This window comes from Larimichthys crocea, chromosome XVII (genome assembly GCF_000972845.2).
Source record: "Larimichthys crocea isolate SSNF chromosome XVII, L_crocea_2.0, whole genome shotgun sequence".
Lineage (NCBI taxonomy): Eukaryota > Metazoa > Chordata > Actinopteri > Sciaenidae > Larimichthys > Larimichthys crocea.
In genome coordinates this window covers 20,858,331-20,876,908 of record NC_040027.1, presented here as the reverse complement: position 1 = coordinate 20,876,908, position 18,578 = coordinate 20,858,331, and the positions used below count along the sequence as shown (strand labels likewise).

General features: G+C 42.0%; 1 protein-coding gene across 1 annotated transcript in view; it reads right to left on the bottom strand.

Annotated features, from left to right (window-relative positions):
- Window positions 1–3,079: 3,079 nt before the first annotated feature.
- insrb (insulin receptor b) overlaps window positions 3,080–18,578 on the bottom strand; it is a 76,554-nt gene continuing 61,055 nt past the window's right edge. The window contains exons 6-23 of the mRNA XM_019256835.2: window positions 18,224–18,368; window positions 17,912–18,126; window positions 17,487–17,613; window positions 16,588–16,838; window positions 16,249–16,416; window positions 15,962–16,160; window positions 14,375–14,507; window positions 13,904–14,057; window positions 13,362–13,510; window positions 12,130–12,286; window positions 11,920–12,016; window positions 11,593–11,660; window positions 11,276–11,505; window positions 10,726–10,836; window positions 10,436–10,598; window positions 10,199–10,328; window positions 9,767–9,901; window positions 3,080–9,526 (exon numbers count right to left, since the gene is read on the bottom strand). Coding sequence (XP_019112380.1) covers window positions 9,172–9,526; window positions 9,767–9,901; window positions 10,199–10,328; window positions 10,436–10,598; window positions 10,726–10,836; window positions 11,276–11,505; window positions 11,593–11,660; window positions 11,920–12,016; window positions 12,130–12,286; window positions 13,362–13,510; window positions 13,904–14,057; window positions 14,375–14,507; window positions 15,962–16,160; window positions 16,249–16,416; window positions 16,588–16,838; window positions 17,487–17,613; window positions 17,912–18,126; window positions 18,224–18,368 — 2,987 coding nt within the window. The 3' untranslated portion in view covers window positions 3,080–9,171. The remainder of the gene's footprint in view (window positions 9,527–9,766; window positions 9,902–10,198; window positions 10,329–10,435; window positions 10,599–10,725; window positions 10,837–11,275; window positions 11,506–11,592; window positions 11,661–11,919; window positions 12,017–12,129; window positions 12,287–13,361; window positions 13,511–13,903; window positions 14,058–14,374; window positions 14,508–15,961; window positions 16,161–16,248; window positions 16,417–16,587; window positions 16,839–17,486; window positions 17,614–17,911; window positions 18,127–18,223; window positions 18,369–18,578) is intronic.

Sequence of the window (18,578 nt, the reverse complement as noted above, 5' to 3'; positions counted from 1 at the left end):
ATGCTGAGGCTCAAGTGAATTATTTGTTAGGCATGATTCTTTCCCACGAAGCAACGTTTCTTTATTTCTTTTTTCTTTTCTTTTTTTTACGAGAGTTTTGCACAGCCTTAGCATTCTCTCAATCAGTTTTATGAGGTCATCACCTGGAATGGTTTTCTTGCTTGTAAAAAAAATGCTTGTAAAAAGTTAATTTCTTGCCTTCTTAGAAAGATTAGATTAGTTGTGTTGTTCAGGGGTAGTGTTGGCATACATAGTCAATATCACCTGTAAATCACCTGTTAACAGCATCTCAGATTTGAGCTCACATAAATGCTTCATAGCATCTCAACAGCTGTTCAGAGAAGACAGTGCAAATCGGGCCTTCATGGTCAGTTTGCTGCAAAGGAACCACTACTGAGGGAGACCAACAAGAAGAAGAAAATTGTTTGCTTCCAACTGCCGTCTTTATGAAACGCAGAGAAGGTGAATGGATTATCTGCATGTGTGGTTCCCACCATGAAGCATGGAGGAGGAGCAGGAGGAGGTATGATGATGTAGGGATGTTTTGCTATGTTGCTATGGGATGTTTATTCAAAACTCAAGGCACACTTAATCAGCATGGCTACCATATCATTCTGCAGCAACATGCCATCCCATCTGGTTTGCGCTAAGTGGCTTCACCACTATGACCCCCAAACAGACCTCCGGATTATGTAAGTGAATGCTGCATCAGGTGACCTGGCCTCCCCAATAACCCAACATAAACCCAAGTGAGATGTTATAGGATGAGCGGGACCACGGATTGAAGACAAAGCAGCCAACAAGTGCTCAGCACCTCTGGCAACTCCTTCATGACAGTTGGAAAACCGAGGTGACGACCTCATGAAGCTGGTTGAGGGAATGCCAAGAGTGTATCATCAAAGTGGAAGGTGGTTACTTTGAAGAATCTGAAACATATTTTGCAGTTTAATTAATTAATTTGTTTAACACAGAATTCCACGTTATTTTCTAATTTTCATGTCGTATATTATTCTAGATATATTAATATTTAAGCAACAATTTCATTTTGTAGCTGGTGGAGGTGGAGGTATTAACTACTTAATACACTGTTGGGTAGTTTTATGTAAAGCAATACGACCATCGAGGTCATCTTATTTTTATACAGTATAATATAACCAATCACTACAACTATCAAACCAATATGGTCGACTAAAAGTAGCAAAAACTGGAGGTTTTTTTAAACTATATCTCAGTGCTCACCGTTGAAGTGACTTGCTGTTGTATGACACACAGAAAAAGAAGTGCGAGAAGACACATATTCTCCAATAATTTTATTCATAATTTTAATATAAACAGTTAATTGTTGAATAATTTACACACAGCAAGATTTTTATTTTCATATCATTGCAACATTTCTGTACATGTCACTACTTGGCTCTCCTTTGAAAACATAGAAAAAATAAATTGTCAAGCGTTCATTTAGTCATGGCACATTTTTGATCCTGTACAATATGCATGTGTTTCTGTGTGTGTGTGTGTGTATGTGTGTGTATGTGTGAATGTGTGTGTGTATTCAATATGTAGATATATGTGATACATAAAGATAATGGCACATTTGGATCCAGTGTGAGGGATGAAGCGATCTCTGTGGGTTGCGGGGTTTGGACTGTACATACACACATATACACCTGCTGTCTGCATACGCACCGATGTCTCAACATAATGTATACACAACATATCCCAAAATTAATACATCAGCATATTCATCGGTAATAAATGACATTAATAAAAAGAGGTATCCTGCAAGACTACACACAGCATTCTGGGGACCACCTATGTGCACTGAGGAGAGAAAGACGACACAGAGAGGAGGAGGAGGAGGAAGAGCAGCGATCAGAGACAAAGAAAGCTGTGGTAAAGACTTCAACCAAGGACAGCACAGACACAACTCCATTGATTTGAACAACGTACAGCACAGGGAACAGGACAGAGATAAATATAAGGTATTGGTGTGTAAACTGGAGCAGACCACTGGACCGACAGATGACTTAAAACTTAAGAAGAGGCTGCTTTTCTTCAGATTTGTCATCTAACAAACAGGGTCACCACACCTGCTTCGCCCCCATTGTCTTATCTTTAAACAATGGCGTATCTCTCCCTAATCATTAACACAAATATGAAAAGTTTATCGTCACACTACTGACAGACAGTACTTAATTCTTTCATAGCTGAAGGCGTTTCACCTTGACGCTTAAAAGGAATAATTTGACGTTTTGGGAAATATGCTCGTTTGCTTTCTGGCAGAGAGTTAGATGAGGAGAACGACACTACTCATACCTTAAGCTTAGTCCAACAACAACAAAAATCAGCCTATAAACACTGTCAAAGTTCAGTTATTAACATGTTATATCATGTTTAATTTGTACAAAAACAATCTTAAAAAAAACGTAGATTTGAGAAGCGCTATAAGCCAGAACATTTCTTAGTAAGCATTCACTGGAGACTCCAGGGAGTAACTGCTCCAAATCAAGAAATCCTCTAGCACATAACCCTTTGGAAAATGGACATTTTTAAAGAATTAAATAAACAAGATATAATGTGTTAATTAGTGTGTTTTAGAGGCACTGGTAGGCAGGTTTTATTACCGTTGGACAGAGGCTAGCCTCTTATTCTGCAGGAAAGCAAATAAGCGTATTTTCCCCAAATGTCAAACTAACACCTCCAGCTTTACAGTCTAAACTTAAAGATGTATGGTTGTTAAACCATCAGTAAAGTTTTATTATTACTGTTGTTGTTGTTTTTATAGCTTATTCAGGATTTTATCACTCGTGTTTCCTCTTCTTCAAAAGGATGTGCAGTGGTCTTTTCCAGTTTTTCACATAAAAAAAAAAACACATTTGCAAACTAAACACACGTCTCTTGTCAGAAACAATTTCATACAACAACATCTGTGACAGGTGACATATTTGTGACACAAGAAAGATTTCATGGGTGACATGCTGCTGTGACTGGGCGGGAGTAGTTGAAATGCATGACATTCAGAACATGCATCGGATTAAGAGCGGGGTTCATTGTGAAACATTTCAGGCCACATACTGTCTTTTTTTTTTTTTTTTTTGCCCTCAGACTGGAGTTGTGCTGCTCCTGTTTAAATACACTGACATATTCGACTCTGCTCTTTTCGGTGTAGTGGGTTGTGTCATGAAATACAACAAAAAAAAAAACAAAAACAAAACATCTATCTTTTTTTAAATTTAGAAAAAAAGTTATATACACATTGATAACAATGTTAAATTCATAATGTACAAGAGTAGTAAAAGTTTACAGTCAGAAAAAGTAATTGTATTTGCCCTCCATACTTTGGCTAAAAAAAATAGAAATCAACATCTCTAAAATGTAATACTTTTTTCTTTCTTTAAAACAAAACAATAATACATACAATGCTTTGTTCTCACCCTGCGCTGTGTTACTAGCATTCTCTGCCCAACCGCTTTTTAGGTCATCAGAGCTCAACAAAACAAACCTAAACTTCCCTAAAGTTAAGTGCTTTCATTTCTCAGGGGGATTCGCTGCTATTTACAGTTAAGAGCTTATTAATCAGTTCATTTCTTGAAAGTCATGGAGCAACTGAACGCATTTCAAATGGAAATTCCCAACTGTAATGCAATCACTTGTCTTAATCATGGGTTTTTGCATGTGCTTTGGGGGCGTCGCTGTCAAAACAGACTGATGAGAAGCAAAAATCAGTACGCGTCAAATTATCAAGCTATCCGCTGGTATAGATAATTCATTTTCCATGCACAAAGCAAGCCAGAGCTTAGCAGAGTAGAGACACAAGTTCAACATTTCTTTTTTTTTTTTTTTTTTGGAAACCCCCCCCCCCAAAAAAAAACAATAATCTGTCATGTAATCCAAATTACAGTATTTTCTCACCGAGCAGTCTGAATGTTTCTCTCTGCACTTGCAACTAAAGAGCACAGAACACATACAAACATAATTCCTGTATTTTCATTTCATGTTTGGAGGTGGAAAATCCTCCTTAGTGATGTGGTGGAGACAAGCCTGTCAGTGGCGGGTCTGCTCTGAGAGGGTGAGTGGACTGGATGGAAGGGGGTCAAGGTGGGCCGTTAGTCTGAGCAAGGCACTATGGGGTCGGGTGGGCCCTGTTTGCTTTGCCAACCCCTGACCTGCAATGCTCCCATCCAACCGCTAGAGGGCAGACCAGACCATGTCACGTCAGAGAGAGAGAGAGAGAGATTTTTTTGTGAAAAGAGGGTGTTTGGGTTTTTGTTGTTGAAAACTTGTCCTTGGGCTTATCATCTCCATTTTGCTTTTTGCAAGGATGCTGAGAACTTGCGCTTCAGTCAGAGTAGATAAAAGGTAGGTAGGTAGCTCTTCTTCCTCCTCATCCTCTTTATCCTCCAACCACAAAGCATCAGGCCGCCTCCCTGAGACGAAAAGTTACAATCTAGATTTCATGTCTGTTAATAGTTATTATGGCACACAGGATTGTCCCAGTCCAGCTTTTTTTTTTTCCTTTGCAGAGAAGGGAGGGGGGGTCCTCCTCTTTAAAACTTTTTAACCAGCCCAGACGTCATTGTCCTGATCAGCCAAAACAGACCCAATCCATGGCATTGACAGAAAATAAAGATTATCTCTTGATATTCACAGTAGAAAAAAAATATACATACAAAAACAAAAATCAGAACAGAGAAACGGACAAATAAATCCACAGCGGCTGGAGGAGACGTGGGATTTGAACACCAACTGTTTCGACCACAAAAAGACAGATTGACAGAAGAAGAAGAATGAGGGTAGGGCTTTCTGCCAGACAACAGGTTTAGTCTAGATGTGATTTTTTTTTTTTTTAAAGCATGAGCTGAGCTTTCACAGCCTTGGCTGTAAAAAAATCACAGATATGCACTTGACTCATGCTAATGTCACATCCCCAGAGACCAGTAGAGCCGCTACTACATACAGTCCAGAGGATTAGATACAGACAACAAAACTGCGCTGATTCTTCCAGCGCCCGGGGGAAGCCTATTTATGAGGAGTTTTTTTTTTAAGAAACTGTAGCAACAATGAAAAGGAAATACTGTCCGTAAAGCCAATTTACTGCCTAAAGTGTCACACATTTAGTGCTGGGGTAAACATTATAAAGGACAATATCTAACCAATGACTTGAAGTCAAGGGGCCAAAATATGACAGGTCGTACTCCGACAACAGCTTCCCCCAGGACATAAGAAGCAGAGAAAACTGAGAGAACCAGAAGGAGGCAGACGGGTTTAATACACCACAGGGGAAAGGAATTCATCAGCAGTGTTGGTAATGTATGATAAAGAGATTTTTTTGTTTAAATGGTGGGATACTAAGTGACTGACAGGGATGATTTAGGCTCTTTAGACTGATTCCTCCATATGCACTGAGGTAGACTCTGGCCAAACACAAAGACGACGACAATTACTAACTAACTAACGAACTAACTAACTAACTAACTAGCACTCCTGCTGCTCACCACCAGCTACTCCACCTGTACAATAACAAACTAGGGTCTTACATCGCACCACTCTCAAAACACCTTAAAAATGCTTGACTAAAAAGCTAACTGTGTTCTTCTTATACAATGACAATGATCATAACAAAATAAATATCTGGTATTTCAAAGATATGGGCACCATCTTAATTAAAAATTGCATATGCGTGTGAACACCACCACAAGATAAGCAACCTAGGTCAAGGTGGAAACGAGAACTTATGTCCCACTTCCATATTAGACACCAATCCAAACAGGGTTTTGAGTATGTAGTGTGTTTATACTGGAAAATCAAGTACGCTCAGAGTACAAGGATGTACTAACTGCCAAAACAGTTTGCTACTAAGATAAGGATGTAGTATCAATATGTAATGCGGAGTTGTGACCAAGCTACAGTCCACCATTTTTCTGTCATGTACGCAAAACTGAAGGGCATCAGATTTTTAAAAAACATTTTTTAGATCTTTTTTTTTCTGCTTTTATTTTCCAAACTATGTCACAGATTATTTACAAAGTACAAAAGCCCAAGATTGTAACCTCAGAATAATTAGCTAAAATCTACATCATAACGCGCCTCTGAGTGCCAAACAGCACGGACTCCGGCCAATCCACAGTGTCACCGCTAAAAACATTAGGTCGGAACATTAGCGTTCAAACCTTAACGCTGGCAACAAGCTGAAAGAAAACAATTCAAAATAAAAATAGATCGCCCCAAAGACTTCTTCTCTTCCAGCAAAGAGCAAGCCTACAAACACAAATGTAGATGCAGCTTCGATTTCTATGCGCCTCCTGCCTCATGAGAAAAAATACAGAGAGCGCACAGAGGCCTGTTTATGTGTGCGTGTGTGTGTGTGTTACTAACTAGCCTAGACGTGGCTCTGGGTTTGAGAAGGCACTGGTAAAATATGGAGGCAGCTTCTCTGCTTTCTCTGACTCTGATTCTGCGGGTTCCCGTTGTTGACAGAAAGCTGCCAACACTTTGGCTATACTATAAGTGCTGAATGCTGTTCGGCTAGATTGGCAACCACACCGGTATGTGTGTGTGTGTGTGTATCCGGGAAGAAACAAAAAAAAAAAACATAACAAAAGCTCATCATCTCTCATGTCATCGACTCCCGTAGTGACAGCGAGACAAGAGTGTATACAGAGGATCTGCTGTGATGGCCTTGGTGAATTAATGACCTCAGGGGTCAACAACGAACTTTTCCTTAGCGCTGGGGTACAGTTGACAGGAATGTTTTTGATTCCCGACAGGAGGGACAAACTTTAGATATTCAATTATTAAGAGGGAAAAACAAGAAGTCTTGTGTGTGTGTGTGTGTGTGTGTTCTGAATCTGATGGGGTGTGGTGATGGTATCAGCTTTGCCAGCAGGCAGGCTGGCAGGTGGAGGTGGAGGTGGAGGGGAAGGCGAGGGAACGAGCAGTTCCAACTATATCCTGGAATGTCAGACCTGAGTGAAATAGCTGCTGCACACTGTGTCCTGGCTGCCTAACTGCATGTGATAGCAGAGAGAATAATAGGATTAACAATCACTCACACACTGCTGCTCTCTCAGACACACTGAAAGATAGAGAGACTGCGCTGCGCACCCCTCCCTCCCTCTCCTCTCTCTCTCTCCACTACCTGCTGTGGACTCTGAATACAGTTGGAACTTTCCGTATTTCTCTCCAACCCTCCGCCGCAAAACGTGGAAATTTCCAACAGCCTGATTTTGAGTTCAGCAGCCAATGGGAAGCGTCGGGAAGACTGAGGAGGGGAGAGCATGCAGTGTAGAGCAAACCTAACGGTACGACAATGAGAGGGGACCGTAATGTGTGAATTTAATAAAAAACCCTCCATCTAACAGTGAGAGTCCTGAACTGTGCCAGACCTCAGGTCCGATGGGAAGGGAATTCTACCTCTCTCTCTCTGATTTAAAAAACAAAACTGCCTCATCATCTACTTCACCTGCATTTGGCTGAGAGCTGGTGTTAATTTCCCACCCTGCCCTCATACGAGCAGCACTGACGCAACTGGAAAAAAAAACATTATTGTTATGCTAACATGAGGAAGTACAATCACAAGGCGAAAACAAGCTCGATACTCCCTATAACCTCAATGACAGTTCACGATGACTCCGACGGCCAGCACAATGACACGAAAGACGTAATAAACCTGATCTGACCAGAGAGAGACAGCAGACACAGAGACAAACACACATCAGGCGCACTTCCACCTAGAAAGACCTCATTGCCCTTTTATAAAGCTTTAGTTTTTGGTTATTCCATACGTTTTTGTTTTTCATTTTCCGTATGGTTAGTGTAAAGTTGCCACCAAATATTGACAGCTCTCAGTGGGAGCGAGATATTTCGAAAATTAAAAAAAAAAAAAACCATGATGCAGCGAGTTGACAATATTTCGGGGCTTTCTCCAACTACTCAAAGAGGGAGGGGTGGTGGGACTGGAGGCCTAAGACGCAGAGAGCACTGATGGTAGATTAGTGTGATTTCTGGGGCTATAAAAATAAGAAAATTAAAAAAAACCCAGAAAGAAAAAACCTGGCAAAACAAAATACTAGCAAAACTTCTGATGAAAAATATTACAAATGTGAAATATTTACAAAAACATCAATATATCATATATTATATATAAAATATTGGCAAATACCAACATTCCATATATACTATATATATTATATATATATATATTTATATATTTATATACCCACTAAAATATATCAAAGCAGCAGCTATTGGTCAGTCTGAGGAACTCTTTTGTCCAATTCTTAACTGTTTAAATATCCTTCAGCCATATAAGTGAGGACACAGAAATAAAACTGAGAAAGAAAAGAAGAAAAGAGAAGAGAAAATAACAATAAAAGCAAATAAATTAAAACTATTCACCAAACACCCGATGAATCTGTGTGTAGTTTGGAATTCTGCAGAACCAAAAAAACAACAACAACAAAACAACAAAAAAAGAAAAAAAAACAAAAACATTCCTCTAGGAATAGATGTTTGTTCTAGGATCAAGTCTTTGCAAGTCATCCCACCGTTCCAAACTGATTAAGTCATTGTTCAAAAGGAAATTAGTAAGCGCTGATAGACACTTCTCTTTGTTTATAGGCCACATACAAAAAGGCCACTATCTGAGTAACAAGATTTCACTTGCAGGAAAAAAAAAAAAAAAAGCACAGAAATGTGGAAATGCAGATTGGTGGGGAGAAGAAGGTGGACAAGTCTTGAGGAGGTTGAGCGTAAGCAGCCTTCTTGGTTGTCTAAGGTTTGTTGTGTTCACAGTTTTTTTTTTTACTCTCTCCGTTTCCACCACAAGGAGTCCTGGAAACGTGGCAATAGTGAAAAAGAATAGATAGGTAATATGGTGATAGAAAATCCAATGTGTTGTGGAGGAAGTTAAAAAAGTGTTACACCGTGTTTGCATCCCTTGCTTGCCTGTGTTTGGCAGCCACGAGGAAGAAAATAAAAAGTCCTGAGATCTGCGGGGAAGGGTTGGGGGGGGTGGGGTTGTGTTTGAAGTGCTTCTCCAAGAATAAGAAAATCATTAGAAAATGATGAGAGGAACATGAAGGATACAGAAAAAAATGGACTGGAAGAGAAAGAAGGATGGGAAGGGAAAGAGGGACAGGTTAAACAAGTTCTTTTGGGAAACAGGAAATGTTAGGAAGGGCTGGATCTGGGCAACGATAAGATTCGTCCATTTTTCTTGCCACCGTTCATGTGTGTGTAGGGGACATGCTCCTCATAGTTCCCCCTAAGGGCCACAGAGGGCCCGCTGTCCCTGCCTAAGCTCTCCTCTCTCTGTGAGTATGAAGACGGGTCCAGGGGGATGCTCTCCATGTTGTCCAGGTCCAGGTCAAAATCCTCTGTCTCTGGGACTTTGTTCTCCTCGCTATAGAAGAAGGAGACCTCCTGGAAAGACGGATGCAGGTCCTCCCGCAACATCTCGATGATCTCGTGGAACATCGGTCGCATCTTGGGGTTGTACTGCCAGCACATCTGCATGAGGCTGTGCCTGGAAATGGGTGTGAACAGACAAAGATTTAACCGGTATGAAGATGGTGGACCATGTTGAAATGGTTGAAATGAAAGTGTCTATCAGCTGGAAAACCTTAAAAAGTTTGTTCAAATTTCCTTGTTTCAATGTAAATGCTGAACAGATGAGTCTTACAGTTTTTACGGATAATGAGAATTAAAATGATGTAGTTATAGAATCAAAGAGGACCCAGAATAATTTACAGTAACATTTACTCACATCCTCTCTGGGCAGTTGTCTGGCCGGTCCAGGTATCCTCCATCCATGACAAACTTTAGAACCTGTTCGTTGGATAAACCCTGGTAAGGCTGCTCTGCTAATGTGCTAATCTCCCACAGCACAACACCAAATGACCTGCAAACACACGTAAAAAACACATATGATCAATGGGGCGGTCGGTAGCGTAGTGGGTTAAGCAGCCGCCCCGTGTGTGGAGGCTTTAGTCCTCGCTGCAGCTGGCCCCCGGTTCGAATCCCGGCTAATTTACCGCATGTCACTCCCCCCCTCTCTGCCCCCTGCTTCCTGTCTATCTTCAGCTGTACTGTCAATAAAGGCATAAAAGGCCAAAAAAAAACACACATGATCAAATGCACTGGTAATGTAATTAGGGGATTGTAAAGACTGCACTACAACCGCTGAAGTGTGACTTACCAGCAGTCAGAGTGGGCAGTAAAGACTCCGTCCTTCAGAGACTCTGGAGCCATCCACCTGACGGGAAGCAGGCCCTTCCCTCCTTTACGGTAGTAATCCGTCTCATAGATGTCTCGAGTCATACCGAAGTCTACCAGGGAGACAAACACACTCTGTGACAACAATTCAACCGTGACACAGAACTACATGTGATGGACTAGAATTGAAATACGAAGAACAAGAAAAAAACTTCAGTACCTCCAATCTTGACGGTGTAGTCTTCTGCCACCATACAGTTCCTGGCTGCCAGGTCTCTGTGGACAAACTTCTTGGCATTGAGGTAGGCCATGCCGTCTGCAATTTCTGCAGCCATCTGGATCATCTCCTTCAGCGTAGGTGGTGGACGGCCTGACGGGTTGTTCTACAGAAACACACACACACACAAAAAAAAAGAGTTATAAGGTTGCTCAGAGATGTGTGGAAGAACCGATCCGCCTTTGGCTTCCTTACTTCCACTTCCATTTTGAAAATGTGGTGAGGAGACGTACCTCAGAATCGGGCCTGAGACTACGCAGGTAGCTCTTCAGGTCACCGTGGGTCATCAGCTCCATCACTACCAGGGTGGGCTGACCTTTGGACACAACACCTAACAGACGTACCTGCACAAAAAAAACAAATATATATACTTTTAGATTATTAAAGTTTATGCTAAGAGTTTGGAGTCACACAAATATGGGGGGGGGGCAACAAAAGAAATCACCAGATGTGCATGTCATCTGTGAATAAATAATAAAAACTCCCCCTTTATATGTCAGCATGATTTTTACAGCTGGCAGCACAACATGTGGCTATTTTATTGAAGCTTAATAGTAATGGTAGGCAAAACCTCTTATCAAGTGTGATTTGTTTTTGGAGTCAAACTGTTTGTCAGTATGGCTGCATCAACACAACAAAGCGAGTCATGGCTCTATGAGTCATACATGTTCATGCAGGAAAGCTGAAATGTACTGTAATTCACAAATGGACGAATAGCTGCCCGAGCGTTCCTGTTAGTCAGTAATGAAGCTGTGAGAGGAAACGGTTTGAAAAGCGTCGTACCACGTGGTGACAGCTGAAAGCCTTCATGACGGAGGCTTCGTTTAGGAACTCGATCCTCTCGCGCAGGCTGGCCGATTCATTGACAGTCTTGACGGCTACGCGCGTGTCAGGGTCTCCTTTGATGATGTCTTTAGCGATTCCCTCGTACACCATGCCGAAGGAGCCCTGACCCAACTCTCTGAGCACTGTGATCTTCTCCCGAGGCACCTCCCACTCATCGGGAACATACACTACACAAAACATACACCATCTTGATTGAGTGAACCATTCACAAATCATCATCAAACTTAGCAGTTTTGTTACAGAGCTCTTCTTACCATCGTTGGCGCTGAGGTACTCAGGGTTTGAGGAGGCGATAAGAGGTCCTGTTGGGCCTTCTGTTTGCCTGTAACACAACCACAGAAAGCATCTGAGACACTGAAAACTGTAATAACGTGAAATTTCTACAGTCTGTCCAGACATTCTTGCATAATCTGTGCTGTTTGTTTGTTCTGTCACATACTCCTGATAGCAACTGTTCCCAAAGTGTTCAAACTGAACACTCTCTACTTCTAATCCTACTACAGGTTTGAGCACCATTCCCTCTTTATCATCATGTGGTGTAATCTGCTCAGTTCGGGCAGCATGCCAGTCAAAGCTCTTACCGCTTTTTAAAGATGACAAAGACTCCGCCTCCCACAAACAGCAGCATGATGAAGCAGATGACTGGACCAATCACGATCCAAATTAAACCTTGATCCGCTGTAATAAAACACAGGAGTCACTGGTCAGTTCGCTTAAGCATGCAAGGCAGACCAGCATGACTGTTACACACGGGAGTTCAGTAAAATCAGACATATAGCCTCCAGCCTTACGGTTGGGCATGAAGAAGTAAGTGGTTTCTGTAAAGGAGCCATTTCCTGCCAAAGAGGTGGCGCGGACCCTCACGCTGTAGTTTCCAGGTTGTACGAGCGAAAGCTTTGTGCCACCTGACTTGAGGTAGGCTGGGCGTGACACACAAGCTGTGTGAACCTGGGAAGAACAGAACAAAATAAAACAAATTCAGCACGAGGAACAACGAAAAAGTGTCCATATTAGTGAGCAAAGATCATTCTATATATAAAGAAAAAGTAACTTTACTGATTTCATATTCTAGGAAGATATCAAAGAAGAAAACCTGCAAAACTGTGTTAAACTAATCACAACTTTCAGTCAATCAAAGAGGTCTGAATAACGTGTTTTTGTCATATGCACATGCTGCGCAATAAACCGAATAAATAATTAATGTGACTCTTGCTGAGAGCATCATTTTAAATAAATCCTGATCAGTCTGTTTCAGCTGCAGGGTGTGTTAGTGAGCAGTGTGTTTTCAGTGCAGAGCAGTGCAGTGGAGATGTCGTCTGAGATGCCAGTCCATCCCTGCCACTGCATTCTAGTCTTCCTTCCTGCCTGTGTCACTATGGTAACAGAGCTGCTACTGGCTCCTTGGGTCAGGCAGTGCAGCATTGAATAGCAATGAGAGATGAATTCACACATTTACAGCAAGTAAACAACAACAACAACAACAACAGCAGCAGCAGTACATACACACTTACACACAGACAAGAACTCATGCACACAAACGCACATATAATAGTATGCAAACACACGCGGCAGAAGACGCCGACACACACACACACACACACGCAGTGATAGCACTGGGAGTTTGTAAACCACACACACACACACGCAGTGATAGCACTGGGAGTTTGTAAACAAATATTTCCTTTGTTCCTCTCTCATAAGGAACAGACACAATTTGAGTGTATATAGCAAACCTTTTCTTTCCTGCCTGCCTCCGCTCCCCAGAGTCTACCCAGATCACTCCTTGTTCTCTCTGCATTTCTTCTTACACTCATCCATGACTTCTTGTGCACCTGTCTGCCATTTAAGCCCTGTGCTTCTCCTTCCTACACAGTATATAAAGTTCATTTATGCTGGCTCTCTCTCTCTCTCTCTCTCTCTCACCTCTGTGGCCCTAACAAAAAAAAGCATCTGTGATACCTCCTCTCTCTGACTTTTTCCTGTATCCTCACTCTCTGAAAGTTCAGAGATGGTTGATACTGACCTCTGTGTCTCCAACCTTCCTGTAGAACACCTCATACAGGATGATGAGGCCATTAGGGGAGAGAGGTGCATTCCATTTAATAAACACGTAGGGAGGCTCAGCTGTCACTATCTCATGGGTCACAGGGCCTGGGATGTCGTCTGCTTTCTCTGTGGGTATCAGACACACAGGGAAACATTTAACACGTGCAGCATGGGGCAGTGCATGTCCACATTGTTCTCAGTTAATACTTATGTCTCAGACTGCCTTGATCAGTGCTTGCATTTCTTCTGTATATTCTGATCACATATGGGTTTTGTTATTGCTAAATATGAATGTGTATGTGTGTGTGTGTGTGTTCATATAAGTCTGTTAAAAGCATATGCCAAATAACCATATAGTTAAATTAACACCTCTTTAATAGTTTCAACAAAAACTCTACACTATAACCTTCATCAAAGTAGGATTTACTTCTGTATTAGACTGTATTACTTTTAGATATTGTGAGTATGTACGTAACACAGTGGTAACTGAGAGTATATAAATGTGACGTTTGTTCTTACCCTCTGGCATAGTTCGAGCACTGACATAAGTAGCCATGCTGCAGCGTTTGAGGTCTGTAGGATGGTTGCAGGCCATGATCTCAATCTTATAACTGGTAAAGTGGTGCAGGTTGGAGATGATTGTTGACTCCTTTGAGAACACCTTCAGCTCCACCTGAGCAGAAAAACCCAACAAGTGTCAGTGAGTTATGGTTACACTAAAATCACATCATACACAACAATTCATCTTTTTTAGTTTGTTGCTAGGGCCAATTTTGATAGCACCACAATTAAGCACAATATGAACAATGTCTCATAAAGTGCAGTTTGGAAACATCCAGAAATATGCTCATCCAAAGCTTTCTTTCTTATTTTTCATGTGCATCTTACAACTGGAAATCTAGGCGGGGAACAGCAAACGACCAGCCTAAACATTGACGAGGGAATGAAAAAATTATCTGTATAGTAGACTAAATATAAAGTGTTTGAGACCTTGGATCCCTCCGTGTCCTCGTCTTCAGGAGTGGCTGTGGTGGAGCCGAATGGCAGAATGGGGAGTTTCGTGAGGAAGAAAGAGGTTTCAGTTGCATTGGCAACTCCCACTGAGCGTCGCCGACGAGATGGTCTGGAAAAAAAGAGGAAAGGTTGAAGGAGAGTGCATCAACACAAATTCAGGTGCATTTCATGTGAATTAGACCCTGGCAGATGCAACAGTAGTATAGTAAAGGACAATGAGGACCTCTGCTAACACTAGCCATTACATTCATAGCAAGTCTGACTGCATGGCATTTATGCATAAAGACACCTACTGCCCGAATGGAAGAGATACCAACCCTAACCACTGGATGGTGCCAATGAGAGAGTCCACTTTACTCTCAGTGGTTGAGCGTAAACATAAAGGCCATGACATAAACCAAGACACATAAGACCTGCAGTGCACCTCTGTGAGGCAGATAGAATCACTGTCTATGAATCAGAAAACTATCTTTCTTCCAAAATGACCACCATTAAGTGTCTTGTGGTGCATTTCCCCCCTGAGCTGCTGCAGTCAAGTCTCTGCATCACAGTACAAGGAAGTGCAGAGTGAGTTGAACCGAGTTAATGTCAAAACAACACTTGGTCAGGTGGGAGAAAAATAAGAAGCCTCCTGTGTCCCTTAGCGTGACGGAAAAAGAGAGCATGAGGAGTTCTTTGTGTACTTTGGTGTGTGGCGCTGACCTTTGCCGATTCAACAGCACGGGTTCAAAGTGCAGCAGAGGTGTGTGTGTGTGTGTGTGTGTGAGTTTGAGTGTTTTTGTGTGTCCAAATGGCAGTCTGCATGACTGCACCCCTGACTGGCATGAATGATAATGGGCACAGTAATCACTCCCCTAGGGAAGCGGAGGGAGAGACTGTGTGTGTGTTTGTGTGTGTCACGGGAGAGAGGGTAGGGGCACCAGGGCTCAGACAGTCAGCACCTCCCACCCTAAGCCCCCCACAGTGGTGCCCTGTACAAAAAAAAAAAAGGGTTTACATAATGACACACACACAAACACACACACACAGAGGGATGGATGAGACAGAGTTGGCAGGGAGCTGTTTTGAGACATACATCATTGTGGCTGGGACAAAAGAGGAGCGATAAAGGGGGCTCCAGCGCTGCTGCTGCATCGCCACAAACGGCAGCTAACAAAGCATGAAGCTCCTCTTGTTGGGTGTATCACTAAATGTATTGTATTTTGCATTTTGCATGTATACAATCATAACATAACATTCATTAAAAGTTGTGACCAAACTGCTGTAGAGTAGGTGACTTTAGTGTGGTCGCTGCGACAAGAGAGAAGCTTAAAGTTGGTTCGTCTCCATGTCTTATGTCTTAGCAAAATGGCAAAACATGTAGCCTGACTAAAAGACAAACCTGGATTGCTTAAAGAACTTTTGGGGACCATCATGTGAGTGTTTTAATGACTAGTGATCTCAGTGAACAATTACAATTATAAAATGAATGACAGCAAAATATGAATTAAAATGTATAACTGTTGATCTAAAACACTATTGTGTCATGAGCTGTAAAATTTTATTACAATCCTGGATGTGTACCTGCTCGAAAAGACTTCATTGTGGAGGTAGTTCTCAAAGGTCTTTTGGAACTCTTTCTCCTCTTGCTCCTTCTTTAGCTGGTTGTCTGTCTTAGGACAGGCACAGCACCTTCCTCCTGAGGCGGGCTCATCTGTGTGGTTCCACTTCTGCTCGTCCTCGCTGTCCAGGTGGGTCGGGGTACGAGACGGCAGCTTCATTCCTGCGCAGGAGAAATAAGTGTGAGAGTGCAGCAGGTCTGCCAACAGTAGTGTGGGCAAACATGAACATGGCAACCTGCGGATGCTCACCTTGTAGACAGTAGTCAAACTTTTTGAGGTCGTTGTCTTCAGGCTGCTTACGACAGATGACCCGGTAGTGGGTGATGTTGCCGTTGGGACTGGTGGGAGGCTTCCACTTCAGGATGATCTGAGAGGAGGAGTTGGAGGAAGAGATGGGGTCCAGAGGCACAGAGGGTTCTGAGAGGGGGAGAAGGGAGACAGTGAGACAATAGTCTGGACTACATTGACCCTAGGCCACTTACAGGCCAAAAAACTTAACTGTGTTTGTTTATATAAAAACTCTACAAGCTACCTTTAAGCCAAGAGGGTCCAAAGTCTCAAAATATATTAAAAAAAAAACTAACTCACTGGAGGCATTGGTGCGGACATAGATGATCTCGCTCTTGGCTCCATGAACCTGGTGCTCATCAGATGCAGACAGTTGAGTTTTGATCATAATGGCATACTGGGTCCAGGGCTTCAATGGTCGGATCAGGTGCCCTGGATTGTCTGCTTTCTTGCTGTCCGTGGAACGGGATGGAGGATCAACATCAGCAATCGCCCAGCTGTTAGAGCCACAAGCGTCCTGTCCGTCAAACTCTGTCACGTTCTTATATGGCCTGGAGAAGATGGAAAGAAAGAGATGGATCAACAGGTGCAAATGAATGGAGCTCATTTAGGTAGGAAAATGAGGCACATTTTAGCACAGATAAACTGACTTTTACATTAAAGTACAGAGAGAAACCAGCAGCATGACATTACTATAAATAAAACATAGCCAAACAATAAAGTGATTCCTTTGATGTTTTTCAAAGGCTATGAAAAACCGTCCTGGTTAAGTTAATGACTTTCAACGTTAAGACCAAAAAAATAAAATAAAACAATAACAGAAGATAGCTGTTTGTCATCCACATATGAATAATAGAAGAATATTCACCAATTCAATAAAAAGGTCCAAGAATTGACCCATGTGGAACTCCTGAGAAATTCTTTATTTCAGCTGATTTAAAGCTACCAAAAATCATATGATATCCTATCATTCATGTAGGGGGAAAACCAGTTTAAAACAGATTAATTAAATCTTACTGTCTCTTGATTAAAATGTCATGACTGACAGTATTAAAGGCAACAATAAGATAAAGCAAAGCCACTCATAATGGCTGGTCATTGTGACTAGAAGTCATTATTTTATTTTGAAATGAACTTTGGTATGTTTTGTGCAATGATAAAAGAAAAAAAAAATCCCATGTTTTCTGTCAGATACTTACGCCTCTTTGTAGAGAACCATAAAACCCAAAAGGTCTCTGAAGTCTAAAGGCCAGAAAGGTTCCCACTTCAGCATAATCATATTTGATGTGGTCTTGATCACGGTGAATTTCAGCAGCTTGGTCTCACCTAAGGGATAAAACAGACCATGCTCAGCATTTCCCTTTGATAAAAATGAACAGCAGAGCATCAGCACACTGTACTGAATCAAACACACCATAATGGTAAAAAAAACAAAACAAAGAAGTGATGTGTCACAGCATAAAGCTTAGACTTTGCAAAGAGCATCACATAATTTAGGATTCCCTGAGGAGTTTTTTTTGTCTCTTTTTTTTGACATTATATTTACATATTTACAACAGTTGGTAAAAACAAAATTAAAAGTAACAAGGACGTTTTTAGATAAATGTAATTCTGGTTCTCTTACAGGAGGCTTGGTCCCCGTTAGTGCGTACAGCAATGTCATTCTTTTGGTTGCGCTCCTTGGTTCCCGTTACCTCCTCCATCTTTCTGATTTCAGACATGCACAGTTTGGAGTTATAGTGGAAGAATGCACGACCACGCTGAATGGTCAAGTTGTGCTTGGACCAATCCCACAGCTCACGCAGGTTCTGGTTGTCCAGCGCATAGAAGGCGTAGTTACTAAGAGGGACAGAGGGAAGAAGAGGGAAAAATTAAACACAATGTAGGATACACTGGTTATTTAAATGCATATACCGGGAAGGGAGAGAAGACTTACTCTCCCTCAAGATGTTCCCCCCTGATGATGCGCAGTTTGCGGAGGAAGGAGAGGGACACCAGGGCGTAAGCTCTGCGAACAGTCAGGTAGCCTGTGATCTCCTCAATCTGGCCCAAGCTAGCCTCCAACTCAGCAGCAATGTTGTCTGCAAAGGAACAGACATTTGGTCAGATAGTCACTAGGTAAAGGCGGAAGACAAAAACACGAAAATGAATGTACAGGTGGAAAGACAAACTGTGTGGCTACAAGTCCTGATAAAGAGAGGAGCACAAACTGAGAAACCTGAGCGATGGAGGGGAGAAGGACACAGACTTAGTGTGAAAACCAGAGCCTCTACAGGAGGCCCAGCAGGAAG